Source organism: Aureobasidium namibiae (genome assembly GCF_000721765.1).
Source record: "Aureobasidium namibiae CBS 147.97 unplaced genomic scaffold scaffold_7, whole genome shotgun sequence".
Taxonomy (NCBI): domain Eukaryota; kingdom Fungi; phylum Ascomycota; class Dothideomycetes; order Dothideales; family Saccotheciaceae; genus Aureobasidium; species Aureobasidium namibiae.
Window position 1 is genome coordinate 129,223 of NW_013581202.1, and position 26,440 is coordinate 155,662.

Genomic DNA, 26,440 nt, shown 5'->3' on the forward strand with positions numbered 1-26,440 from the left:
GTGGCTTTCGGCGCTCATCTTGCTAGAGAGGATACTCAAGAGACGAATCCTTCGTTCAATCGTATCTTCATCAAAGCAGTGTGAGAGATACAATGCATTGAGGTCCAAAAACAAAGGCATTGTTCTTTGGTGTCTACAGTACAAATGACGGCGGAGCGTTCCGCAGTCAAACAGCGATCGGCGCAAGTCTCGAGCTCCTGCCTCAGGGTCCAATCTCCAATCTCCAATTCCAATTCCACTCTGGCCAGTTTCAATCTCTCACCTTTCCAATTACTTCCACAACCATGGCCGACAGACCTCAACAACCCGTGCGCGTAGCCCGCGAACGCAAATCCTCGCCTGTCAAAATCGGATACCTCGTTCTTTACAATGCCGTCTCGACCATTCTCTGGGCTACCATCTTAGGACGCGTGTTGTTGGTCGCAAATGTGCATGGCACGAAGATGGTTTTCCCTGCTGTGGGCGAGTTTGCAAAGTGGACTCAGACGTTGGCGTTGCTGGAGGTTGTGCATGCTGCTGTTGGTGAGTTTCAACCCTCTTTTTTGGGATTGTTGGCCGAAAGAGATGGAATGGGACGAGTAGGGAGATGAGAGTTATGGTGGTCCAAAAGAGACGGATGGATCGAGAATGCACATAGACCATCGAGGAAGATCGAGAGACAGATACTGGATCACTAGACGACGGAACACACAGCTAATCCTTTCTCTCAGGCATCGTCCGCGCACCCCTCTTCACAACCCTCATGCAAGTCGCCAGCCGTATTCTCCTCATCTGGGGCATCGTCCACCCCTTCCCCAACACTGTCGCCTTTTCTCCCGTCTACAGTTCCATGCTCATCGCCTGGTCCGTCACCGAAGTCATCCGCTACTCCTACTTTGCCATCAATCTGTCCACTGGCAGTGTCCCTGGACTTTGGCTGTGGTTGAGATATAACACCTTCTTTGTCCTGTATCCCCTGGGTATTAGCAGTGAGTGTTGGTTGGTTTGGTTGGCTGCCACTGGACCCGCCAAGCAGTATACTGGTGTTAGAGAGGGTTTGTTTGCTATTTTGTTGATCTATATTCCCGGTAAGTGGCCGAAGCATCCTGATGAGTTTCGGGAGAGAAGAGGGCTAACGGAGTATTTGACTGCAGGCTCGTACATTCTGTTCACGCATATGATGGCTCAGCGCCGCAAGGTCATGCGCGGAAGCCACGCAAAGATCACTTGAGGAGATCAATCACGCCATGGACGCTGTGTTTACACGCGTGGGCTCTTTACTCTGGCGAGACTCTTGGAGGACAACCTTGTCTTCCCAAAGGATACATGCTATGCCTCTTACAAGCAGAGATAGCCCAAGCCATCCGCACTCTGGAGCCCATTGAATCTACTCATAATCACTGGCCCCAATTGAAGAACCCTCAGAGCAGACCAGCACAGAATCCGAACAAACGCTCATCTGTAGATGATTTTGGACAAACAAGAGCATGATCAAAAGTGAAAGGAAGAGCAAAAGTCGATAACTGTAAAAAGATGAATTGTAATACTACATCATACAAATCATTCACATTTCTCACAGTGGCACAGAGGAGAAAGCGCAGCGGAAGATACAATGCTGAGAAGCAAGTCGATCTCTACGGATCTTTGATATGGTCTATCACATTTACGCCGCGCTATGCCATCAAGCCCATCCAGAACAACAACAAGAACATTCAGATACATGCACATGACACCCGAATCAAACCATACTCTTCGCATCGAAGCACTTTTCCCCATCCCCACGCACCTCAACCACCTCCTCCACCTCTTCCTCTTCGGTAGCTTTCACACCACTCGCTTCACCATCATCGTGAACAGTAAAATTGACAGCGCCAATGCCACGAGCAGCCAACGCTTCTTCGATTGCCGAAATGCTGTTCAAAAGCTGATCATCAACCACAGCAGGCACTCTAGGAACCTCGGGTACAACTTCGGTCTCTGTGATCTCAACCATTGGTGCCATGTAAGAGTGTCTGAGTTGAGACTTGCGCTTTGAGGCACGTTTGGACTCGACATTGGAGGTTGCCGTTGACTTTTTCTCGTTTGTCACGTCTTCTTCCTCTTCCTCTTCTTGAATGGTGTGTGATGAAGAGCGCACCAGGGCTGGATGAGTGTTGGATAATCCGGAGACACTCTTGGGCGGGAAAACTTCAGTGGTGCTCTTGGACGCGGGTACGTCGTCGATGACGGTTGCAGCGCCGACGCTAACACGGCGACCATCAACGATGATGGAAGGTCTGCGCGCTTCAAAGGGAGCAGGTGCTTCGCCAGCTTTGACCACACTGATCGAAGCTCTGCGCACAGGCTTCTCGATGAGCTCTTCTTCCTCTTCCTCGTCTTCTTCCGTGATGGTGATATCAGGATTGCTGAAACGCTGTCCCATGGCTGTAATGGTCATCCTACGGCCACCAGCTGCACCACCAGGAACGTCGACTTGCGAACCAATGGCAGTAACGCTCATACGGCGACCCCCCATAGGCAAGACTGGGCCCTCGTCATCATCAACGTCCTCTTCCTCGAGCTGCAAAACAACATTGATAGCCTTGTCATCTTCAATGATCTTGGCATGGCGAGTTGCGAAGTAAGTCGCGTACTTGTAGATGGCATAGTAGCAACTTGCGACATTGACGAAAGTCAAGACGAGCTTGTAGGGCATATAGTACAGCCAAACACACTTCTGCGGCACCTTCTCATTCTTGCGTCGAAGGTGAATCTCGTTGAAGATGATAGCGTTGCCCATGTAGAGGACAAAGGTAAGTGCCATGAGCTCGAAGAAGAATTGTGGGCGGATGGCGAGAGAGACAGGGACGACGATGGGTGTAGCGAGATATAGCAGCGTCTCGTAAATCTCCTGGAAGACAAACAACTTGGTGCCGAGTTCCCACCAACCCAGCTCCCACGAAAACAGAATGTAATGCAGATTGTAGTACATTCCATTGACGAAGAAGAAGTTCCAGCGGAGAAAGCGTTGCTTGAAGACAGTCATTTCACCAAAGCCACCCCTTTCGCCGCCAGAGCTGAAGAAGACGGCGTCAGGAGTCTCGGTTTCGATAAAGACAGAGGTTGCCATCTGAGTGCGACATCCAAGTTGACGAGCAACATGCCCGAAGAACCAGTCCTCAGACACGCTGAATCCAGGATGCTTGTTGAAAGTCTTGATAAGGAAGTCTCTGTCCCATAGAGAAATGGCACCATGTGGGAAGGTCGCACTGCCAATCTTGCCAGCAAGTGCGCGTTGGATGCCAGAAATTTTATATTCCAGATCTTGTGCTTGCTGGCAGAGCGTTCCTTTTGAAGAGTTGGGACCAACGGACTTGATGGTGTAGCCCATGCACATGACTTTTCCCTTCAGTCGATCGGAGACGATGGGAAAGTTGGGCGGTAAAGCGCAGTCGTCGTCGATAAGCAAGACATTCTTGAAATCCTTTGCAGCATAGCAGCCAACGAATTGTGCAACAATCTTGCTACCGACAGGACTCCAGATATGGTTGACGCCGTATTGAGTACAAATCTCTTCGGTGTTATCTAGAGGGACCGGACTGTTGCCTATGAGGACATTAGTGAGAAGCCCACACGCACGCGAAATGCAACTTACCATTAGCAACGACGAAAATTTGCGATGGCGGAAAGACTTTCGTGGCAGCTTCCAAGGTTGGACCAATCAATGTAGCAGCTTTGTAGCAGGGGATCATCAGAGCAGTGTCGGCGATATTAGGAGTTTTGGTAGCGTCGATTGGCTCTTCAGGCATCGGCGGGTCGGGCTCGAACAAAACGAAGAGCGGAGAGTATGCGTAGCTGGATAGGCAAGTCAGTGTCGGTCTTCGTCATGTGCCCCCTTGCACTAAGCAAGGTGGAAAGAGCGAACGATGACTTACGCAACGGCAACTGCGATGATAATCGACCAAGAACCATTAAGATTAAGCTTGTACTTGAACGCCAAGTACAGGCTCAAATACGTCCCCTTCCAGAGGGGCTCTCCGATGAGTAGAAAATAGACCAGAACCACCAGCATGAAATAAAAAGAATATTCAAAGACGAGTTGCACCCAGCGCTTTCGTCGGATTTCGAGTTGTCGTTTCTTTGCATTTTCGTACACGTCCCACATGCTGCTTCGGCGAACCTTTTTGCGTACGTTCTGCATGGTATCCTGGAAGACGGATCCTGCTCTCTGGAATACTGAAGGTCTTCTTTGTCCAGCTTGGGACAGATGCCTATCTGCAGTGTTGTTGCCCCACATGCTGGGTCTCCGTGTGCTCGAATTGTTGTTAGTAGAGGTCTTGACCAAGCCCAAAGCTGCTCCAGCAGCTGCCAGCGGGTCACCAGGGTCCATGGCGGCACCAGGCGAGATACCTCCGTCGCGATAGTCGAAGGCAACGTTTCCCCAAGGATTTAGGCCTCCAGGGGCTTCACCCGGTGTCAGTTGTTCACCCGTGTCTTCTTCCTCTTCTTCTTCATTGTCCTCGGGTGCTACCTCAGTCTCGTCAACAGCGGCAAGCGACTTTCCTCTAGACTTCCTAGCGCTGGCTTGACGTTCTCTCATTGCAGCGAAGGGATCCGCGTGAGACAATGCTTCCATGGATGCACTGACAAAGCGAGGAGCTTGTTGTGTCGTGTTGATAATGTTCTTGACCTCTTCTTGCTGTTGTTGTGCCATGGCTTGGATATTGAAAGACTTGCGGGAGTCCTCGCGTTGAAATGCTGATTTGCGTCTACCGACAATCTTGTCTTCGTTCCAGTTGATTTCGACGTGCGTCATCAGATGAGCAGGAATAACAACATTGGTCACTGAGACAGAAGAGCGGCGAGGCCCAGCTAGAGATGCACGTCTGCTAGCTGCAGCGGAAGGAGGCCCTGCGGTCGAGGTTCGCCTGCTGACTGTGCTTGCTGAGGGATGACGGCTGTTAGAAGGGGACACGTCGATGGGTGTTTCTGGTAGAGGAGGAGGTAGGCTGGCGAATGCCACAGAGCTGGGACGAGACTTCTTCTGCTCGAAAGCAGAAGCGAATGATGCCCTTATGGGCGTCTGCATAGGTGTGTCCTTCATGGTAGCGCTAAGTGGGCTTTCAGCTGCAGATGCGTGTCTGCTGAAGGAGGCGCCATTTTCTGGCAGCGTGATACTAGGCAACTTCTTCGAAAAGTTCCTCGAAGCTCGGTTGCTGAAGCTCGTGCCTGGGACTGGGAACTGTTCTGTACGAGATGTTGACTTAAGAATACCGGGTCTCTTTGCGAAGGGATTCGTGGATGTAAAGAAAGGATTTTCGTTGTCGACTGCGCCGCCAGCAGCGTAGTCGTGTGCAAGTGATTGCCGGTCGTTATCGCTTGTTGTAGTATCAGGTGCCCCAGGACTAACGTTAGATGACTCCCAGTCTCCAGGACCCAGAAACCTTTGGACTGGAGCTTGAATTGAGGGAGATTCATCGGGATCAATTTCGGCAGAATCTCTGCTATTGGCAGTTAGGATAGTCTGTTGAGTCGTCGGGACTTCATCAGGCGCGAGATTCCTAGAGATCCTGTTCGCCTTACTAGGTGAACCATACGACAGCCTCGAGAATGGCGATAGATTTGTATTGACTTCATGCGGTGCGATGTGCGTCGATTTCCGATCCGCTGACCCCGGACGGTCGTATGATGGTTCAGAGAAAGGAGAGGAAGGAGGTATGTCTTGCAAGCTGGCGTTTGCAGACTTTCTATCGGCTGGTGTGTATGCCGTGTGTACTGGGTCAGGCTTGACGATCTCGTTCTTAGGGGAAGCCACCTCTCCTGATCCAGGAAATGTTGATTGATCATATCCGGTCGTCCGCCACGGGAAAGATGATCCTCTATCTTGTGAGAATAGTGATTTTGAAGGAGTGAATCTGGTGTCTGAGGGAGCGACTTCGTCGGGTCCGAGTTCGTCAGATCCCTTGCGTTCAGTACTGGAGCCAAATGTGTAAGGGCTGAGGGCAAAAGGGTTTGACATGGCGTGAAACCCTGCTTGCCTTGAGCAAGAGAGAAATGAACAGAGCTAGACAGGACGTGGGACACGGAGGAGGATAATACTTGCCATACTGCCACCGACGTTGACTGACCGCTGGTTGGAAGCGAACGTGTGGTTCATTGGCCCTACAATAACGAAGAACCAAATGAAACAAATACTGTCTAGGCTCTCAATTAAGAAGTGGGGGCCGTTATAGTCTCTGTATTGCTCTCCGGATTGGGCCGTTATTATCGAAATATTGTATACAACGGCCGCCCAAGCAGGACCTGGATACGGCAAGATACTTAGAGGGCAAGGTGGCCATTGAGCGATATGTCAAGGTAGTGAGATCGAGTATGAAGGTACTCGGTGATACCCCAAATCAACATTGTGTAGCCATCTGGCCCTGTTTGATGAAAACATTTCGGACGCGACAGAGATGGCTTCAATGATAAACGGGTGAGGTGTACTTGTGATGTCGTCAGACGTCCAATTCTCGAAGCATTCCATCATCCCATACTTGGTCAAGTGTTGTAAATCGCGTAAATCTAGGCTGTTCATAGACAGACCTGAATGATGCTAAGGCAGACCGATGCCCGTTGGAAGAAGCCTTACCCTTCGATATGGGAAGAAAACGGTCGGTACTTGTGTTAATGTGGCAGAAGCTCGGAGGAACGTACTGCGTGGTCTACTATACCTTTAGAGCACATCATAAAGGAACAATCGCTTCACCGAATGCTGTCTTATGCACATGCGATGCTCGTAGTGTATTGCAAAGTCGGAGGAGCTGTGAGAGGATGGCATGGAGTTCGAAACCCGAGACAATTCCCAACGTTGCACTCCTCGCGTGGCAGCGCACGGATGTCCGAAGTGCCGATCCCCGTCCGCTACGTCTCTCGAATAGGTATCAACCTTCTATCCAGCATTACAGATACATTCACCGGAAAGTCGTTTCAAAGGCGAGCTCGCATGAACATCTGTACACGTAACAGAGTTTCTTCGTGGACTTTGACTCCGACTATCATGACTCGACCTTAGTGCACAGATACCCTACAGCTCGTCCTTGATCTTGCGCAGGAAGCCCTTGATACCGTGACCTTGTTTCTTTTGACTTCCATCAGCTTGGTGATGCTCGTTGCCCACAAAAGCAGCCATAGAAGTGGTCAGAGGACCCACACCGTCACCCATCCAAGGACCTTCGGGGGTGAAGACGACTCGTTGCATTCTAGCCTTTCTATTGTTCCAACCATCATCAGGACGATCAGTGGCGTGGTAGCTGGAAGAACAATTAGCAAGCATCCTTGGTATGTTTTCTTTTATAGTGTACTAACATTGCGACGACGTCATGGTCGATATGCATGAAGGAGCCATGGCCAGGACCCCAAGGTCCATTGCCATGAGGGCCGTTCTGGATCAAGGGCTTCATACTCTTCTGCCAGGAGTCTGGTCTCAGAGGATCGCCCCCAGTCCAACGGAGGCAGTTCATCTTGTACTCGTTGGTCCAACTACCTGAACAGCTGTAGACCAGCCCGATCCACGAGTTATCCGGAGAGGCAAGGTATTGTGGTCCCTCGTTAATGCCGTGGTCTCCTGTACGTTCAAAAGCTTCATCTGGTCTACAGATCTCCACAGGGTCCGAGGATGCGGTTACTGGATCAGACAGGCCGATGATGAAGAGATGCTGCTGAAGATCTGATTCGTTGGGGTTGTCGAAAGGCCATCCAGAATAGACAAAGTACAACTGCCCATGTAGTTCGATCACAGTACCGTCGATAGCCCATTGATCCTGTTTCATGCCTCTGATCGGACCCACGAACTCCCACGACCCAGTAGCGGGGTCCTGATCTGCTGGCGGTCCGGCGAGGACGAACATTCTATGCGACTTGTTTCCATGTTTGGGGTGACAAGCAGCGTAGTATACATACCACCTGCCTCTCAGACAATGGATCTCAGGTGCCCAGAGGTCGTTCGAGTGTTCTGTGTCCGGTGGTGGTCTCCAAATGGTGTGCTTGTCCGGGTGATCACGAAAGCCAGGCAAGCTATTCGCTCTCCAGATCTCTACCCGGTCACCTGCGGTGAATGTCTAATATTATTAGAGACATGCGTTAGAGGCTTGGTCTGTATACCTAACTCACGAGATAGAATTGGCGCGTTGCTGCCGAGTAGGTGACATAAGGGTCGGGTGTAGTGACGGTAGTCAGCGACAAGACGGTGTTATTATATTGAGCCATATTGAGAATTGGGATGTCAGAGACTATATGAAGAGAAGAAGGGAAACAATGTCTGAACAGAAAGTGGAAGTCGTGATTGCTTGTTTTAAACAATCGAGGACCTCGACTTTCATGCTCATGAAGATCAACACGCAAGCTTATGAAGTCATTGTGTGTGAACCTTGTCCAAGTCCAACCCCATCCCGTGGCTGGTTGGCAAATGGTTCTTCCATCTCACACACGCGCCTCTTTGTGTTAAACACGGCACAATGATTATCGGGTTACGTTGATATTGACGTGAGTTTGGGAAGCGCCTCCGAAGAGAGCTTGGTCGAGGAGCGGAAATCTATTGGGCTATCAAGTATACAAGAGACTCTCATTAGAAATCTCTCTATCAAAAGCATACGTTCTGCTATCGAGCAGTCTTCTCGAGCGCTTATCTTGGTCAAGGAAACACTCGCACTGTGCTCGGGGCGATATTCCAGAGTATATCTCAACACTCGTAAACTCACCCGCTGCCAGTGTTAGGGCTAGAAATGGTCATACAATTGTCATCGCTGTTCGCTTCGCTGACCAAAAGGATCAAGAGACTAGAGTACATACTCACTCTAGAGGAAAGAGCAGGAAATAAAGGAGATGGACGACGAAAAGGATACCGCCCACTGTTACCATTGCATGCAATTCGATACCTCCCCAAAGTGATTACCTTCGCCTATGAATGCCGTGCGCCTTGCTGTGCCGAGCTTTTGGTGGAAAAAAGAGTCCTTGTTCTTTTCGTATGATCCAGAGAGGAGAGGCATCGAATTGCATAGGATCCACACTCGAAGTGCTTCTTTCCTGGTTTCTGGTGCCTTACCGGGTGCTTGACTGAGGCGTGAGACACGGTTGCTTACCGACGTTTTGCGCATGTGGTGATGAGCTTACCGTCGATTCTCAGAGACGAGGGAGAATGAAGCGTCCTTAAGCGTGCAAAATCGGAGGTTGCAACACATCCAAACAGCGCTCAGTACCTTCTTTGCTTGCGCGATTCGTCGTAGCCACCTTGGCCATCGTAGGGGCGTTTGCGGTCGTTGTCGCGTTCCCGATCGCGGTCACGGTAGCCACCGCCACGGTCTCCACCTCCAATGGGCTCGCGATTGCCGCCGCTACCGCCGTAGCTGTCGCGTGGGGGTCTGTCGCCGCCGTATCGTGAGCCTCCGCCGGAGTAGCTGTCGCGACCACCGTCACGGCCGCCCGAGTAGCCGCTGTCACGACCGCCTCCGAAGCCGCCACCTCTAGGGCCACGGGGACCGGATGGGGCGCCCTCTGGGAAGCCGTTGCCGTAGCCGACTCCAGATCTGCCACCACCATACCCACCTCGGTCACCTCCACCAAATCCGCCCCTGAATCCGCCCCGATCGCCGCCTCTTCCGCCTCGGAAGCCGCCTCGGAAGCCACCGCCGCCAGCGCCGAAGCCGCCGCCCCGGCCGCCGCCAAAGCCTCCAGGACCAGAGGGAGCACCGTAGCCAGAGGGACGAGGCGGTGCGGCTTTTGTGTAGTGACGGCCACCAAGACCGCCTCCGTATCTGCGAGGACGCCATTCCTTGACTGTGCGACCGCGCTCGACGTCGACGAGGATACGTCTGTCTTTGATGCGGATACCATCGGCGTCTTTGTAGGCAGCTAGTTTGGGTTAGATCTGAGTATGTCAAATGGTCAAGAATAACGAATTACCCTTCATGTCGGAGTCTCTTTCGAAAACGATGAATGCATAGCCGCGATGCTTTTTCTTGGGAGTGGGAGTGGTTGTGTCCTCGACCAAGCGAATCTGGAAAGGTCAGCATTGATTCGAGCAAAGCAGTGCGGGTGATGGCGCACGCGCTCAATGGGACCGTAGCGACCGAATTCGCGCTCGAGGTCCTTGACTTCGGTGTTGTAGCTGAGTCGAGAGACGAAGAGGGTCTTCAACGGATCGCCGACAACGTTGGGATCCTCATGAGGCTTGACTGACAGCTGTGTCAGTGACGATGTGAAGAATGGAGAACTGGCGGGTATGGCGCACATTCGTTCTTGTAGCCGTCAGTGACGCGGTATCGAGCAGCGTCGTCTCTTTCCATCTTTTGACGATCCTTCTTCTGCAGCCAGCTCTCGGTAGGTTGATAGTCGTCATTGTATTCTTTTGCGGCTTGAAGGTATTGGGCGACGCCAGAGATGGCAGGAGTGCGACGTTCCTCGGGAGCGTAGTCGCATGGTGGCAGGTATCGCAGAGCGGGTCTCGGAGCGAACAGCTGCAGCAGCTGAGGGGGCAGTTTGTCCGTCATGGGTGACAGACAATGTGATGATGTGTATTCAATAGACAGGGAGAGCGTACCGAGTCGGCGGTCATGGTCGGGCTGGAGCTGCGAGTCTCGACGCAGGACACGGCCGCGGCTTTTGCCGACGACTCGCAGACATTCTCGAGCGAACATTGATGTCGCTCATAGTCGACTGATTCACACAATTCACGACTGTCAGCATGCCCCTACAAGCTCTGCGCACCGTCTCCAAGGCTCAGGTAAGTCGCTGCATCTCTATCGATTCAATGCGATCCGCGACTGACTGGTGACTGTAGAACGGCGTCGGCGCCTTCATTCTGCAATGCAAGCGCCTCGACTTTCACTACTGCGACTGGGCCGGTAGTTCAAAGGGCATGAAGTTCGTCTGATCTGCGCCTCTTCAATCTCCGGTTTCTGATACCTTTGCTCCAGCTCATTCCTCAAGTACGACCTCCCAGCCTTTGCCCGCGCAAATCCCCAAGTCGAAATCACTGTCTCGCCTCGCCCGCGCAAACACCCCGTCATCAAGGGCACATATATCAACGGCCGTGAGAAGGCCATCTGTGTACGCAGTCTGGAGAAAGAGCAGATTATGAAGAAGGCCGAACTGCTGCGCGATGCCAGCGGCGACAAGCTGAAGAAGGTCACCAAGCCCGTCAAGAGCATCAACGAGAGTGTCAGAGGTATCTGGGATCCTTTCCACGGCTCAAAGTGGTCCGTTTGATCTGTTCAGTGCCTGCTTTCACTTTTCCACGACTTTCTTGTACAGCATTTGCAATGGCGTTTTGGGGAAATACCAAGGGCTCAAAAGAATGCCCTCTTCAATCGTATACTATACTTTTTCTCCATCCTCACACTTGCCTCAGAGTCCAGAAAAGGCCGCAATTCGCATCGATGCGCTGTTTCATAAGCGCTCACATTATTTCTCCATCCCATGCCAATCTTCTCGGTACTACGACAGTTGGTGTCTAGCCAGTTCTACTATTTTACCACATCCCACAGCATTTCAGTATCACTTCTTGTCATATGCGAAATGCTCCCATCAGGTTACATAGTTTCAGTCGGATGATGCTGCGGGTAATATATGTTTGGTTCGTTAGATGTTTTTATTCAACAATCATCTCTCATAGGTAGCCATGCGTTTGCCGCATGGCACCCTACCAGTCTCTTCTATGTACAAGTTTTTACGAGGACTGGGCGTTGATGATGTCAACAAAGGCAGGCTTAAGGGAGGCACCACCGACGAGGAAACCGTCAATGTCCTTCTCCTTGGCGAGCTCGTTGCAGTTCTTCTCGCTGACACTGCCACCGTAGATGATTCTGGTGTTGTCCGAAGCGGTCTGGCTGACCTCCTTGGTGAGGTACTCGCGGATGGCGGCGTGGACCTCCTGGGCCTGCTCAGTGCTGGCGACCTTGCCGGTGCCGATGGCCCAGACGGGCTCGTAGGCAATGACGATCTTGCTCCAGTCCTGGACCTGCTTGGCGACAGCGCGCAGCTGGTGGGTAACGACGTCGATGGTCTGGTTGGCCTCTCTCTGCTCGAGGGTCTCGCCAATGCAGAGAATAACACCGAGTCCGTGGTCGAGAGCGGTCTTGGTCTTGGAGGCGATGAAGTCGTCGGTCTCCTTGAGGATGACACGGCGCTCGGAGTGACCGGTCAGAGTCCAGGTGATGTTGGACTCCTTGAGCTGGCTGGCAGAGATCTCACCGGTGAAGGCACCGTTGGGCTTATCGAAGACGTTCTGTGCAGCGACCTCGAGACCGGAGCGGAGGTGCTCACGGGTGAGGAGAAGGTAGAGGGCAGGAGGGGCAATGACGACCTCTGCGAGCTGTCAACATGGGGTCTTGTTTGTCAATGGCACAGTGCCTACATACCGACGTTGGGGTCGACCTTGGCCTGGTTCAGGTTGTTGACGATGCCCTTGATCGTATCAACGGAACCGTTCATCTTGAAGTTACCTCCGACGAAGAATTGACGACCCATGTTTGCGGTGTTGTGTGGTGAAGAGGTGTTTTGAGAAAGTTTGTATGGACTTGAAGTTGTGATGGCAAGAAAAGTGTCAAAGCAAAGACTGATGTTGAGGGAGGGGAGCACGACTTGAATTTTGTTGGCAACTCCGACGCATGGAGGGGCATAGCTTGACGTAGCTGCCAAATCGGACGAAATCGGCCCTGCGTCTTCGAAACAACGAGAAGGGCCGCGCTCGATTCATCGCAGCTTGGAGCCAACGGTGGCCCTCGGGTCACGTCTTAGAGATGAATAGAGATTTCAGCTGTTGGCCATGGTCAAAGAGCGTGCAGAACATCAGATCATCGACTCGCTCGCTGCAGGCACAAGTGGTAGCTTAGGAAACACGAGGAAATGTGTAGAGGAGCTCATTGGACCGATGTCAGATGCTTTCAACGATGATTTGGATATCGCACGTAGTAGCTGTAGAAGTTTATGAGCATTCTCGTAACAACGTGAACTCTAGTAGGAACCATCAATTTTGTGCGCCCTTAGACCGAGAACAACTGTGTGTTATCGTAGGACCACATCACTCTAGATCGTTGGGACAGTGAGCCACAACAACAGGCCATCGAGTCCTTGGGAGGACAGATGTGCAACTGCTTGTGGTACACCAGACCGAAGAACATGGTGATTCATCACGCTTTCTGCAACTTGCTCGCGCGATCCGCCGCAATTTCACACATGGCCTGCATTACAGTCAACATGGCTCGCCACAGAACGTGTTCACACTCATGCCTTAATTGCGGCTGCTCGCTCCGCGACAATATCCCCGGCAGCGATTCTCTGTTTCATATCCTCCATGATGATCGGTCTGCTGCGGCCATTGACAAAGACAACGTATCGCAGTCCAGGGTACTTCTTTTCGTATTCTTCGTTCAAGTCGTGTAATTTGCGGGCTTCTTCTTCGCCGCCGGTGTTGAGTTGTGCTTGCTCTGCCTGGCTCTGCGCACTTTCAACCTTCTTTGCGCCGAGTCGAGGGTGTGATCCCAATATGCTCTCTAGCCATTTGGTGTCACTGGCAGAAGATGACTCAGAGAGCTCGGTCAGCTGAACCCCAACAGCTGCGATCAGGTCGTTGTACGATGCGAATGTTTGGTTACGCAGCAGCTCGACCGACAGTGTGTGCAGAGGGACGCTGGGCTCAAAGAGCAGGTCAAGGACACCTGCTCTCTGTTCTGTGGGTAGCGATGGCAGTGAGGAGATAGAAGGTAGGCCGGACATACTGGAGCCTGAGGGGTACAATGATGGATTGGTTATATGGAGACGGCATTGCGGTAATTGTCAGAGTTGCAGTATAGAGACCCACACTTACCCCGTACCGGCGATTGTCTACCATGCAATATAAGGATTAGGTTGGCTATACAAATGCACTACCACTTCAATACAAACAACCTTCGATACAATGACCTTGGACGCTTTTGTTCGTTCGGCTTGATCTTTCACCGTAGTTATAGTGGATTGTGTGGATCACACAGTTGGCATCCTCTGTAGACAATCCAGCTCATCTGACGGTATCTTGCAATTTGCAGCGTACGCCTAGAAACCGGAACGCAAGAGATCGCATCGACCGCGTACTTGCAGAGCTGTCTCTTGTCTCTGCGTGCCTGTGCGAAAGATTCGACGACTTGATCGAGCTCAGTATCCAACATCCCGCTCCATCGCTTAGAGCTCGGACACATTTCATACAATGCTGAAGCCATGCGCCATGCATGCTCTAGAAGGGTAAAAGCAGCTCACATCTTGGTTCATGCGGCCGAGGCACACGGACGGCTTCGGTGGCTTGAGAAGATTTACAACAAGATGATAAGATATTCGGTAGTCCGCAGACCGAAAGGTTAGCAAGTTGGGACCTTGCGGGCTGAAAGCCATACCAATTTCAGAGAGGTGGGGTGCACAGAAGCGGCAGCTGCTCTGCCGATCAAAGCTCCCTCGGAGACTTTTGCAAACGTAGATCTCGAAGCGTACCGGCGAACTGAAGAAAGATGTACAGTTTACTGCATGCATGCAGTAAGAAGACCATGGAGTAGGTTTGTTTCTTGGAACTTCTCGTGGGTCACGGTTCAGCTACAAAGATGATTTGTGGCAAGTGTCTTTCCAGAGCAAGATTGGCCTGGGCGCTGCCACACAAAGTCAGGGTCAACCAATCATTGCTGCAGTCTGCCGAGAGGCTACGGAAATGCCTGGTCGAAAGCATGCGACGATCAATCCGATTCGTGCTGATGGCGAAGTTTGGTTGAGGGCGAAGTGGGAAGGTGGATGTGTATGTATAATAGAGCAGTCCTCTGTTTCGAGTCTGAAAGTGAGGAACAGCACCAGCGCACAATAATGCTGGCCGACAATAAGGGGCTCACTCAACTCGAAATTTGCGCGAGACACGGTCACACGCGCTTCTGGAATTAACACCCCTGAATCTCCCTGCAGCAAAGGCTCAAGGTCTTGTAAAGTTGGAAGACGGCCCAGCGAGGACTGGCAACAACCATGTCTTTGAACGGACTGGATGTGCCAGAAGTGCAGCAGGCCTATGAGGTTACCCTGAGCGAGGCTGGAGGATGGATCCTGGTGAAATACGTCTCTCGCGACGAGATCGCTCTGCTTGGCCACGGACAAGCAGGCTTGAGCGAAGCGAGAAATGCGATTTTGCAATACGACGAGCTGTCCCCTCTCTACGGGCTGGTGGTCTACCGGCGCCGAAAGGTACTCGTCAAATATGTGCCCAGAGGAACATCGCGATTACTGCAAGGTATGAAATGACCCTGGGAAACGGCGCCGACAACAACTGACCGGGAGCGATGCAGCGCGGACAACGGTCCACCTCCGGGAGGTGCAGGAGAGATGGGCCCCGTACGAGACGATGCTCGAGATTGAGACGGCTGACGAGCTGAACGACACGGCTCTAGCAGCGGCCTTTCCTCTTCACACCGCCTCACCCGCACTGTCCAGCAATCAATTTTCCCTGAATGAGATCACCGAAGACAACGAGGATGGCGACGCCGCCCCCAAGCCGCTGATCCACAGTCGGTCCATATCGTCGGTATCGAGCCGGAAGCCTCCACTTGAAAAGCGACCTCCTTCGCAGCGTTCTTACCGCGCGCCCTCGTTTTCGAGTGCCCAATTCGCTGGCGAACACTCGCCCGTCCTGAAGAACAAGTCGTCTCTGTCACAGTTTCTGGTCCGGGAAGAGCTAGGGCACAAGTCAGTCACACAGTTGGACGGATACTCGGCGGGCGAAGATAGTGCTTCGATCAAAGACAAAGACGACGCTGCTTCAATACTCAGCACTCGCACCGAATCGGCCGTCCCGTTGACGACTTCTTCTACCCGGACACACACCAATGAGTCGGCTGATTACGATTTGGAGAGATACCTTGATACGTTCTTCCAACCGAAGATCAAGCTTGGTCCGCGTGTAGTCAACGTGGTCGAGAAAGGCAAGCACGCATCAGCGTCAGCACCTGTGTCGAGCCTTCCCGCCGGAGTTCAATTCAGGCCAAAACAGCCTCTGTCACACCCGCAACCGCAGTATCCAGTGAATCGCAATCGTCCTACCGACTACGCCCCCCTGGGTCTCACGGCGCCCCCGAGGCTGCCCTCTCTCCATTTCTCGCCTCAAATCCCCGACATTCCCGAGTTCCTGCCGCCACGACCCAATTCAAGAGGCAGCTCTCGCTCCTTGCCAGCGTCTCGTGCATCTAAGGCGTATTTGAGTCCGGAGAAGCAGCGCCTCATGAAGGCCCTTGAGATGAGGAAGCGCCAGGTGAGAAGCTCAGCTTCTGTAGAATCAATGCCACAGCTGGCCGTTGCGCAAAATGTCGGTCCGCCGACTGCTGACAATGTGCACGCCCAGGCGCAAGAAACGCAACGACAGACGGGTGCAAACAAGGCCGATTCTGGTATTGACATAACGCATACCTCGCCTGTCAAAGAATCTCTGCCTTCACTTGTGCAAGAGGATCTGAATCATGTAGCCGAGGCAAGCTTGGAACGATCTGATGCCCAACCCGTCTCAGAGCGGCAAGCGACCACTCTTTCGACAAACTCTACCGAACAACCCACCATGGAGGCTTCTACCAGTACGACTCTCGACAATGCAGCTCCGGCGCAGCACCTTATCAAGGCACACCGACCATCAATTGTAGACAAGATCATTGAACTTTCCATTCACAGCCAGGAACACATCGCTGCGCACGGACCAACCGCAGAGGTGAGAGAGCCTACACGTCCAGTCGCCGGTGGCATCGTCACTGAAGATCAGGATCATTTCTCGTCTGATGATCTGGTCCAGAAAGCTGGAAAGCCGTTTGATCCCACGACACCCACCAGCGCATCTAGACCAGAAGTTCGACAGTCGACAGACACTCTTTCATCCGTCGTACCCGAAGAACATGACAGTTTTGAGCCAGAAATTGAAAACAGCTCAGACTCTCCACAGAAGATGCGCCGCAGAGGTTTGCTAGAACCCTTGCAGATTCAAGTACGTCTTGAGCGTCACACCTCCGAGCATAAGTTTCTTGCAGACGACGATTTCATGGATGAACTCCAAACTGCCACTTTCGAGCAAGCCACCCCTATCGCTATCTCAAAGTCTCCTGCAAGTCCTTTCTTTCCTCCGAGACGCCCGAGCACGCGTTCCGCCAAATCATCGAACTCGATCGTCACAGCAGTCTCCACCGAATCTGTGCCCCTCGTGCCTTCTGTCAGCGACACTCTGGACAAGCGTCAGATTGCTCACGAGTTACTACTGCCCTCGTCCGAACCGCAGTCATATTTACCAACCCGGACGCCATCAGTCTCCTCGGTAAGAACAACCGATTCGTCTATCCGCATGCGCAAGTCCAACGTATCATCTGGCATCTCTGCCAGGATTGCCGCCCTCGCCGAGAAATCGACCCGTGACGGAAGTCCACCAGTTGCCCCTGCATCTCGCAAATTGTCTGCCAATTCGACTATTGCACAGCGCAAGAGCTCGTACGTCGAACAATCGGCCGAAGCCCAAGCTACTGGTGGGGCTGAAAGAAGACAAGTCGGAAAGTTGTCTGTCTGGCCTGCTGCTACAACGTCAAACACGTTCAATCAGAAAGCTAGAAGCGCGCAACCAGGCAATCGGGACTCAGTCTCGGTCACCGCACGCATTGTCCGTGTCCCTCGTGCAGGTGAGCCAGTCAACGCACCTGAACTTCAGGCTTCGCCGCTTCTTTTCAATCATCAGCGTCCTACACAGGACAACAACCGAGTGCCTCCTGCCGCAGCTGTCACCAATACCAAATCTTCTCAAGGAGAACATGACAGCGTCATGTCTCCCCAGAGCAGAGATGGTTTGATGTCCCGCGGGTCAGTTGACACCAGCGCTACTGGCAGACGCAAGTCATTCGATCGCAAATCCTTCAAGAGCCTGAGCGGCCCGACCAGCCCAAAGAAGAACGCTCTCAAGCAGACTATGACACAGCCACCCTCTGACGACAGCCCCGACAAGACCAGTCGCACCAGTCGCTTCTTCAAGCGCATCTCCCATCTTGGTAAGGACAAGAAGAAGAGCGCTTCCCAAGTGCCCACGATTACGACCACGCCTTCCGAGCCTATGTCTCCCACCTCAGCTACTCGATCGGGTCCTACCAGCCCTGCAACTGTCACCTCCATCCCCGAGTCTGCTATGGAGAATAAGCCTGCCCTTGCACCTCCTGTCGTTGCTCGCAACCAAGCAGTCGCCGCGGTTTCAGCCTCAAAACCTCGTCCAGACTCTGTTGCCGATGTTCCTCCTCCAGTGTCGATCGGAGACTTCAATGTGCAGTTCCCCGATGCGATGCTTTGGAAGCGACGCTGGATTGAAATCGACGGTACTGGTCACCTCATTTTCACCGCAGCTGCTCGTCACAGCAGCATTGGAAAGTCATTCAACTCCAAGTTCCACCTTAAAGAACTTGGGCCTCCTTTCATCCCTGACATGGACAGACAAGAGATGCCACACAGTGTGATATGCGATCTCGTTCATGGAGAGGGTTCTATCCAATGTGCCAGCGAGGATGCCATGTCGCAACGCCAATTATTGTCTCGTAAGTCCCAGCTGCTGTTCGCTACCTCATGTTCGTTGTGCTAACAACTTCTCTTGTAGTTCTTACTACTTATCATCAAGCTTGGAAAACTGTTTGATTCTCGTTCTTGGAAACAGAGAGTCATTTGTCTTCCACCAAAGAACTGGCGGCACAGGATAATGTCGCTCTTCACCTTCGCCCCTACGCTCCAGCAGTTTTCCCTTGGTCAAAAACGCATCCAGTCGCTCCTTCAACTCTCTTACTTGTCTCTTAGATACCCCTTTCTCATTTCTTTTCGCTTTTACTCCGCACATTGCGGTTTTCTATGTACGATAATTCATCCAAATGTGGAGGCTTGCCTCCCATATCTCTCCTAGATTTTCATGTGCAGTGTATCTTTGTGCTTTTGGATTTGGAAGGCTGTATTTGCTTCTTTCGTGAGCGATAGTTGACCAAACCAGCCTCGATGGACATCGCTTCGATCCTCTGTATCATTGACTTTATTGTTGTCTTGTGTTGACCTGGGTTCGGCAACGTCATCGAAGATGCCGAAAGGCTCGGCGTCATTTTTGGCGACGCCATGGGCTTGCTTCCACAGAGATACCCCTTCCTTCTCCCGACCACATTTCTCACCGAGTGGAGGATGCTGACGGTGATCACTACAATCATCAAGTTCACTAGGCGTTTCCCATGCTGGGTGAATTGCTCTATCCACTCTAGATGTCGAACATGTTGCTGCTCGCCGAGGACGGCACGGCAACAGGTGGCCGAGTCGGAACTCCATGCGGCGAAGAAGTGCGAAGTCGCAGCTCTTGGTAAAACCTCATTGATCTCGGGCTTCTTATCATTTCACCGTAAAGAAGCATGGAGACTCTTCTGTTGATGTAGATCGAGTCTCTGACTCTCGAATGTACATCTATCCATCTATCCTGTCATATGCACACCTTCTCTCTTGCACAATCTTCTGAAAATTTCTCGTACACTACAAATTGATGGTTCGAACGCTCTAATCGGAAACCTTCAACAATCAATGCCATGATGGAGACTTCAACTGCACCGCCGCCGGTAGCCAAAGATGCACACAGGAAAGGAATGGACCTACCCAGCTGGCATAAATATGTTATCCTCTTTACCGTCAGCTTTATGTGTCTGGCCGCCACATTCTCCAGCACATGTCTATACCCAGCAACGCCAGAGATAGCAGCCGAGTTCGGGACCACACCCGAACACATCAATGTCACCAATGCTGGAGTACTGCTAGCTATGGGATCGTCTAGTTTTATCTGGGCACCTATTGCTAGGACTTTAGGACGGAGAACGGCATACAATGGTGCCATTGCTGTCTTGTTCTTGTGTTCGATCGGTACGGCATTGTCGATCAACATGGCTATGTTTACTGTTATGAGAGTCCTTGCTGGGTTTCAAGGTACTTTTAATATGGTAGCTGGTCAGACTATCATCGCCGATATCTTCGACCAACGAAGAAGAGGCACTGCAGTCGGCTTCTTCATGGTAGGCTCAGTCCTTGGACCTGCGTTAGGTCCCTTGGTGGGAGGCATCATTGTGACCTATACCTCGTAAGTTGATAACATTTGTCTAGAATACGTTGCTTTGGCTCACATTTGCATAGCTGGAGAGTCATCTTTTGGGTACAGACGGCCATGGTGGGAGCAGGCTTGTTGTTGTCCTTCTTCTTTGTGCCTTCGATTGCTCAGCCGCATCAGACTACTGAAAAGCCTAGTTTCAGGCTTTGGGGAAAGTCGCAGGTTGAGATGCTGAAGGTGTTCACATTGCTGGTATATCCTAATGTGTTCTTTGCGGTATGCTTTCTACCTCTTTTACATATCTGCAGCTTTGACTGACATGTCACCCAGGATCTTGCTTGCGGTCTACTCGCATGGACCCAATACTCCCTTTTAGCCGCACCTCGCCATTTGATCAACCCTCGCTTCAACCTGACCTCACCTCTGGTCAGCGGTCTCTTCTACATATCACCTGGCGCAGGATTCCTCCTCGGTGCCATAGCAGGTGGTCGCTTCTCCGACATGACCATGGCCAAAAAGATCATCGAAAGAGGTGGTAAACGAGTACCTCAAGACAGACTCAACAGTGGTCTCTTCGCCTTCTTCCTCATCATACCTTCTTCGCAGTTGATCTATGGATGGTGCTTGCAATATGATGTCGGTGGCTTGGCTCTGGCTATCGTGGCTGCCTTTTTCACCGGATTCGGGCTCATGGCTGCGTTTAGTTCGTTAAACACTTATTGTGCTGGTAAGTTCTCCAAGCCTTTTTTGAATTTCTATTGCTTGTCCAAAACCCCTTTGTTGTAACTGACACTTGCGTCTTCAGAAGCAATACCCGAGCAGCGCACTGCAGTCATTGCGTCCAAATACTTTATCCAGTATATTTTTGGTGCGTCTGGCAATGCGGCAATTGTGCCGTTGATTGATTCGATTGGGATTGGGTTGGCTGCTACGATAGGCGTTGTTCTGTGTATTTGTGGTGGTGTCTTGGTTTGGATGCTTGCGAAACATGGAGCTGCGATGCAGGCTTTTGTTGATGCAAAGTTGGGTCATTTGGATACGGATGATGAAAAGTGATGGACAGATAGACATAGGAGTATGCAGACATGTCTCTCGATTCTCAAGTACAATATGGATCAGGAACAGGTGAAGATGTTTGGTCAACAGAAGAAAGCAGTTCATGATATATATGTGTGTGTGTCTATGTGCAAAGCAGATCTATATTGAACATAACGCTCAGAATGACGACCAATAAACTGGCTAAGAAATGGAAGATGTGACATGGTTCGTATGAACAGGTGGTGACAAACAGTGATGACCATAAGGAAAACATGAGAAAATCTGCGCGTGGAGGGTATATGCCAGTCGTATCTCGACAAAGCGAAGAACACGTCAAACAGAAAGAGAAAAAGGAGATGCAGGAATGACTGTTCAAGCCTCGGCCACGAGAGTGACTGGGCCATTGCGAAGAGGTGCACGTTGGCCCTCGAAGCCTTCTGCAGGCCACCCTTGGTAAGTGACACCGTCGTCAACGACATCACCAGCCATGACGAGAGTGTGCTCGAGCAACATGGTGTCCTGGCCCATATTGGCTCCGGACAACAATCTGGAACCACTTCTGAGCACACTGCGGTCACCAACGACCAAGGGATTGAGATTGAAGACACCACGAGAGTTGATGTGCGAAACCAGGGATGCATCATCAACAGCAACGCGGTCACCAAGGGTAAGAAGATCGGGCTCGGTGAACATCAGCGAAGGCAGACCACCTGAGAAAAGAGAGCAGTCCTTGCCAATGGTAGCACCAAGAGCGCGGAAGTACATGACGGCGTAGTGAGAACCAGTGAGGAGACCGACGACACCAGCGTTACCGTAGCAGTGGCGACGGAGCTTCTCAATGGTGAGGAACAATTGCCAGCGTTGGCAGTAGCTGCTCTTGTCCCAGTCGTAGTTGCCGACCTGGCGTCTGCCAAGAAGAATCCATTTGGCAGCGACGACGATGGTAAGAGCGAGAACGGCTTGGACAGTGTGGAGAACGGCAATGAAAGCGGCGAAGAGAGCAAAGATGAGGACGGGACGGAAGGGAGTGTCGGGCTCGTGGACAGGGTCCGAGGTCTTGATGAGCTTAGCGACAAGTTGCAGGGCACCAATGGATGAAATGTTCCAGTAGAAGGCGGTGAAGATGGTGGTGAAGGTTGAGTAGAGGAAGATGGTCCAAGGGCCGAAAACGTGGTAAGGGGCCTGGCCTTCGTAGAAGGCGCGACCGAACGGAGATGAAGACTTGGCTGCTGCCTCTTCCTTTTCGACCATTGTCATCGAGGAACTGCTGCTCAGCACACCTTCTTGGATTGCTTTCTCATTGTCGTTCTTCTCCTTTTCGCTCAGGGTTGCAGTGCTGGAGTTGGTGGTGCTGTTCAAACTAGGCATGCCGTGCTGTACATTGGCAGTGTCCGCTGTGGTAGGACGCTTGTTACCACTGAGGCATACAGCCTCGCCGGCCTTGCTTCCAACCCAAACAGTTTCCTGCTCGTAGTACTTGTTCCTGCGAGTCAAGGCACCACTTCCAAGGACACTCTTCTTGCCGACGGTGACACCAGGCAGGAGTACCACACGATCAGAAATCATGGCGCCATCCTGAACGCGAACATAGTCGCTACCAGTACCATCGGAAGTTACAAGATGGGATCGAGAACCAAAGACGATGTCGCTTCCAATGTCGAGGAGATCGAAGTCCTGGAACGAGGGTCCAGTGCCAGGCCAATAGACACGTTGTCCGACCTTTGCACCCATGGCACGATACAGGACTGACGTGGCCTCGTAATGGCCACCAAACAGCTCAGTAACTTTGTGGAAGGCAGCAGGAGATGCGATGGTCTTGAGCACGGCCATACGGAAACGTTGGGCTTGGGATCTAGACTGGGCGGGTCCTGGGGTAAGTTTGCCGATGGTCAAATCCAAAATCTTCTTGATGGTCCAAACAGCAACGAACCACGTGAGAGGAGCTGCGCCAGCACCGAAGATCTTTGCGGCGAAATGCCAACCGATACGATGAGGAACGGCAAACCACAAGATGATCGACTTGACTCTGTCGGCGCTGGGCTCAGGCTGAGTCAAAACGAGACCGACTAGACCGCCAATCCAAGGACCACTCTTGCAAAGAGTGACAACCAAAGAGATGGGAGTGATCAACAACGACAGAAGGAAGTGGGCGCCAGGAATCTTGCTGGCAGACAAGTCGCGGAATTCTTCGCTAGCGTCGTCGGCCTCCCAGCTCGAAGAGTTGGGTCCGATGCAGGCGTTGTCGGGCACTGATGTTCCAGGAGCGACGATGGAGGCAAGACCGACAGATGCTGCCTTGCCCACGCGGACATGACCAAGGTACATGCTGGTGTTCTGCTCGGCACCGAAGCCTCTGCAGATGCATGCGTCCAAGTTTGCTCCATCTTCAAGGACAACGAGATCGAACTCGCGGATGATGGCACGCTTAGCGAGCTTGACGCCCTTGCCAATTTTTGCACCCATCAATCGATAGTATAGAATAGTGCCGAACTCGGATTGATCGAAGACACCTTTTCCCAAGATAGTAATAACTTTGTCGGTGAACCACCAGCGCATGTGGTAGGGCCCCCACATGGGGTAAACACCCTCCTTGTATGTACCCATAATAATCCATTTGAGTAAGATAGCGATGACTGGGCAGACGATGAGAGTAATGGCTTTGGCGATGCCAAGAGACAGGATCAGGTTGAAGAGACGTCCGATGAGTCTGGTCGCTGTAACCCAGTCACGAGTAGCGCTGAGCATGTACATGAAGCATGTCCAAGTCAAGGCGCGCTTCATAGGGTAGACTAAGCCGAGGGGAATAAGCTGGACGAACAGGACAATGGGGTTGGTCGAGCTGTATGTTTTCTCACAACCGACGTTGACAAAGGTCTGCTCGACTTCAGCAGTAGCATGCTTCTCGTCGGTGGGACCACGCATGTCATCAATGTTCTTAGCTAGAGCGGCAATTCCGCTGTGAACGAAGAGCAGATCGATGGGCAGGCGGACCTTGAACTCTTTACGAAGTTCCGACAACAGGCGGCCAGCACGAAGACTGTCGCCTCCCAGAGCGAAGAAGTCTGACTCAGGTGTGAGCTCAGAGGCAGCACACGAAAGGATGCGAACAAAGACTTCGGCAATCTTGGCCTCAGTCGCGGTCATGTCTCCAGCAAGTTCGTCAGAATCGGATTCAATCAAAGTCTCCAGCTGAGCGTTGTCAACCGATCCCTCTCTGTCTCTGGGCAGAGGAACGTCGAGACAGTGCACCTTGCTGGGAATGAGGTAGCCATCGAGCTCAGCGCGCAGAAGAGAGTCAAAACTGGGGTAGCTTGACATGACTGGTGTGACGGTCGAATTCTTGCGAGGAGCGAGGAAAGCTTCTGGATATCCATCGTGAGAGGCCTTTCTGACGGCGATGTCAAATTCTGTGCCGAAGACCGTCGAAAGCTTTCGAGATACGTATGCTGCATCGAAGGAACAGATTGAACCGCCGATACGAGTGCTAAGAGGGGTATTTACTGGAGGGCACACTGCTTCGTAATGACGGTCTGCAAGAGGCGTCTCATCGGTGATCTCACCCAGACCCAGGCGTTCGGCGAGCTTGATACGAAGCACCTTGTTGTTGTTCTTGGGAAGATCGTCCATGTACACAACATAGGCGGGCCACTTGACTTGGCTCAAGGAGTCCTTCAGGGCCTCTTGAACAGTCTTGATGTCGGCACGGCGAGCACCGAGAGGGGTGACGAGGACCACGCCAGGAACTTCCTGCAAAACGTCGTGAGGCATCGAGAATGCCAAAGCAGCGGAGACGCGACCAAACAGAGGGTTTCCCTCACGCTTGGCAGCAGTGACGACAGCTTCCTCAATCTCGAAAGGAGAGATCAGTTCACCACCTCGGTTGATGACCTCCTTGCTTCTGCCGGTCACGTACAGGTAGCCATCTGCATCCAGATAACCCATATCACCAGTATCGAACCAGCCGTCGGCTGTGAAGCATGAGGTATCCAGCACATCGTTGTCTTTGAGGTAACCACCAAAGACAGGTGCGCCTCTCACAGCAATGCGGCCGACTGTGTGAATCGGGAGTCTGCTGTCGTTGCCATCCAAAATTGCCATATCTGGACCAACACTGACACCAGATGTGCCAGATCGGTCGAGCTGGTAGTTGAGGGGAGGACTTGAAATAGGCATACACTCTGTCATACCGTAACTTGGAAGAACGATACAGTTGAATGTGTCTCGTAGCGTACATGCGAGCGAAGGCAAGAGACCACCAGCAGCGTTGCAGATCAGTCTCATGTTGCAGTTATCCAGTGCTGTTGGGCGGTTGCGGCCTTCTTCCAAGATGACCGAGTGCATTGAAGGAGATGCGTAATACCAGGTTGGTTGCAGATCCTCAACAACATCCCAGAACAAGTTGGCATCGAAAGCCGGGCAGCAAATCGTTGAGCCACCGGCCATAATGGGAGCGAACAAGTTTCTGACGATACCACCAACGTGGAAGAGAGGCATCATGTTAATGCAGATATCATCCTTGGTCAGTCCCCAGGATTCGATGACGAAGCCCACACCAGACATGAGAGTGTGAACAGTGTAAGGGACAACCTTCTTCTTGCCAGAAGTTCCTGATGTGAAAAGTACGAGTGCGATATCATCAGATCCGTTAGGCTTCGATTTTGAGCTGATGACCGGGGTGCCGTTGGTGTAAGTCATATCGAAAGTTGCGTCGTCGTTGGCTTCAACCAAGATTACCTCGATTCCAGCCTCGCGGACCCAAGCGCCATCCAGTCCTAATCTCTGAACATCCGGTCGGGTAACGAGGACCACACTGGCTCCTGCTTGCGTTACATCGCTTTCAAATTGTTCCGGTCCAGAAGCTACTGTTACAGGCGCTGCTGTGTAGTAGTTTGCAGTAGCCAGAAGAGCCAATCCTAGTACGGGACCATTTGGTAGAGCCAAGGCAACCACTGATCTGGTTCCATGGGGTTGCTTGGTGGGCAGACTGAAGTCTTTCACGAACTTGTGCAACTTCTTGTGGCTGATAGGCTTCGAGGATGAAGCACCGTAGACCGCAGGCGCATCTGATTCGGGAAGAAGAGAACAAATATCCGAATATGTGTTCTTAATTTGTTGTGATGACGTATCCAAAAGGGCGTTGTATTGTGTGTCTCTACCCGATTTCACATCTTCGGGTAGAAGATTCCACAGTCTCGAGAAACAACATGAAAGATCGAATGTCGGCCAGGATCCTGGAAGTGTGTCGAGTAATGAAGTGAGGAGTCGTAAAGAAGCGAGTGCAGTGTCGTTAGATAGAGGTATCGAGGCAAGTAAGTTGGTCTTGTTGATAAAGGGATTGTTCAT

At 51.9% G+C, this 26,440-nt stretch overlaps 10 protein-coding genes across 10 annotated transcripts; 4 read left to right on the top strand and 6 right to left on the bottom strand.

Moving 5' to 3' along the window:
* Nucleotides 1-284: 284 nt before the first annotated feature.
* Nucleotides 285-1,210, top strand: M436DRAFT_45345 (PTPLA-domain-containing protein; the record flags this gene model as incomplete). The annotated part of the gene is made up of 3 exons (XM_013572568.1): nt 285-522; nt 711-1,067; nt 1,134-1,210. 3 exons carry the CDS (start codon nt 285-287, stop codon nt 1,208-1,210), a joined length of 672 nt encoding a protein of 223 aa, XP_013428022.1.
* Nucleotides 1,211-2,527: 1,317 nt separating this feature from the next.
* On the bottom strand, nt 2,528-4,255 carry M436DRAFT_29959 (uncharacterized protein; the record flags this gene model as incomplete). Its single annotated transcript, XM_013572403.1, has 3 exons — nt 2,528-3,564; nt 3,614-3,813; nt 3,894-4,255. Coding segments are annotated over 3 exons (1,599 nt in total), but the record flags the coding sequence as incomplete, so codon positions are not given.
* Nucleotides 4,256-7,024: 2,769 nt separating this feature from the next.
* Nucleotides 7,025-8,205, bottom strand: M436DRAFT_45688 (Arabinanase/levansucrase/invertase; the record flags this gene model as incomplete). Its single annotated transcript, XM_013572626.1, has 3 exons — nt 7,025-7,250; nt 7,306-8,057; nt 8,110-8,205. 3 exons carry the CDS (start codon nt 8,203-8,205, stop codon nt 7,025-7,027), a joined length of 1,074 nt encoding a protein of 357 aa, XP_013428080.1.
* A 982-nt stretch (nt 8,206-9,187) lies between these two features.
* On the bottom strand, nt 9,188-10,484 carry M436DRAFT_45400 (RNA-binding domain-containing protein; the record flags this gene model as incomplete). Its single annotated transcript, XM_013572579.1, has 4 exons — nt 9,188-9,846; nt 9,898-9,991; nt 10,042-10,169; nt 10,226-10,484. The coding sequence occupies 4 exons, from the start codon at nt 10,482-10,484 to the stop codon at nt 9,188-9,190; spliced, it is 1,140 nt and encodes a 379-aa protein (XP_013428033.1).
* Nucleotides 10,485-10,678: 194 nt separating this feature from the next.
* Nucleotides 10,679-11,202, top strand: M436DRAFT_81137 (uncharacterized protein; the record flags this gene model as incomplete). Its single annotated transcript, XM_013572809.1, has 3 exons — nt 10,679-10,717; nt 10,775-10,857; nt 10,911-11,202. The coding sequence occupies 3 exons, from the start codon at nt 10,679-10,681 to the stop codon at nt 11,200-11,202; spliced, it is 414 nt and encodes a 137-aa protein (XP_013428263.1).
* A 460-nt stretch (nt 11,203-11,662) lies between these two features.
* Nucleotides 11,663-12,462, bottom strand: M436DRAFT_72118 (Triosephosphate isomerase; the record flags this gene model as incomplete). Its single annotated transcript, XM_013572722.1, has 2 exons — nt 11,663-12,300; nt 12,354-12,462. 2 exons carry the CDS (start codon nt 12,460-12,462, stop codon nt 11,663-11,665), a joined length of 747 nt encoding a protein of 248 aa, XP_013428176.1.
* Nucleotides 12,463-13,124: 662 nt separating this feature from the next.
* M436DRAFT_72119 (uncharacterized protein) lies at nt 13,125-13,710 on the bottom strand (the record flags this gene model as incomplete). Its single annotated transcript, XM_013572723.1, has 2 exons — nt 13,125-13,175; nt 13,225-13,710. 2 exons carry the CDS (start codon nt 13,708-13,710, stop codon nt 13,125-13,127), a joined length of 537 nt encoding a protein of 178 aa, XP_013428177.1.
* A 1,257-nt stretch (nt 13,711-14,967) lies between these two features.
* On the top strand, nt 14,968-18,633 carry M436DRAFT_72120 (uncharacterized protein; the record flags this gene model as incomplete). Its single annotated transcript, XM_013572724.1, has 12 exons — nt 14,968-15,229; nt 15,285-16,243; nt 16,280-16,321; nt 16,355-16,379; nt 16,413-16,960; nt 16,994-17,070; nt 17,101-17,182; nt 17,222-17,284; nt 17,321-17,418; nt 17,452-17,524; nt 17,564-18,536; nt 18,596-18,633. The coding sequence occupies 12 exons, from the start codon at nt 14,968-14,970 to the stop codon at nt 18,631-18,633; spliced, it is 3,240 nt and encodes a 1,079-aa protein (XP_013428178.1).
* A 920-nt stretch (nt 18,634-19,553) lies between these two features.
* M436DRAFT_44967 (MFS general substrate transporter) lies at nt 19,554-21,115 on the top strand (the record flags this gene model as incomplete). Its single annotated transcript, XM_013572498.1, has 4 exons — nt 19,554-20,092; nt 20,146-20,335; nt 20,390-20,786; nt 20,865-21,115. 4 exons carry the CDS (start codon nt 19,554-19,556, stop codon nt 21,113-21,115), a joined length of 1,377 nt encoding a protein of 458 aa, XP_013427952.1.
* A 354-nt stretch (nt 21,116-21,469) lies between these two features.
* Nucleotides 21,470-26,440, bottom strand: M436DRAFT_44650 (uncharacterized protein; the record flags this gene model as incomplete). The annotated part of the gene is made up of 2 exons (XM_013572435.1): nt 21,470-21,630; nt 21,676-26,440. The coding sequence occupies 2 exons, from the start codon at nt 26,438-26,440 to the stop codon at nt 21,470-21,472; spliced, it is 4,926 nt and encodes a 1,641-aa protein (XP_013427889.1).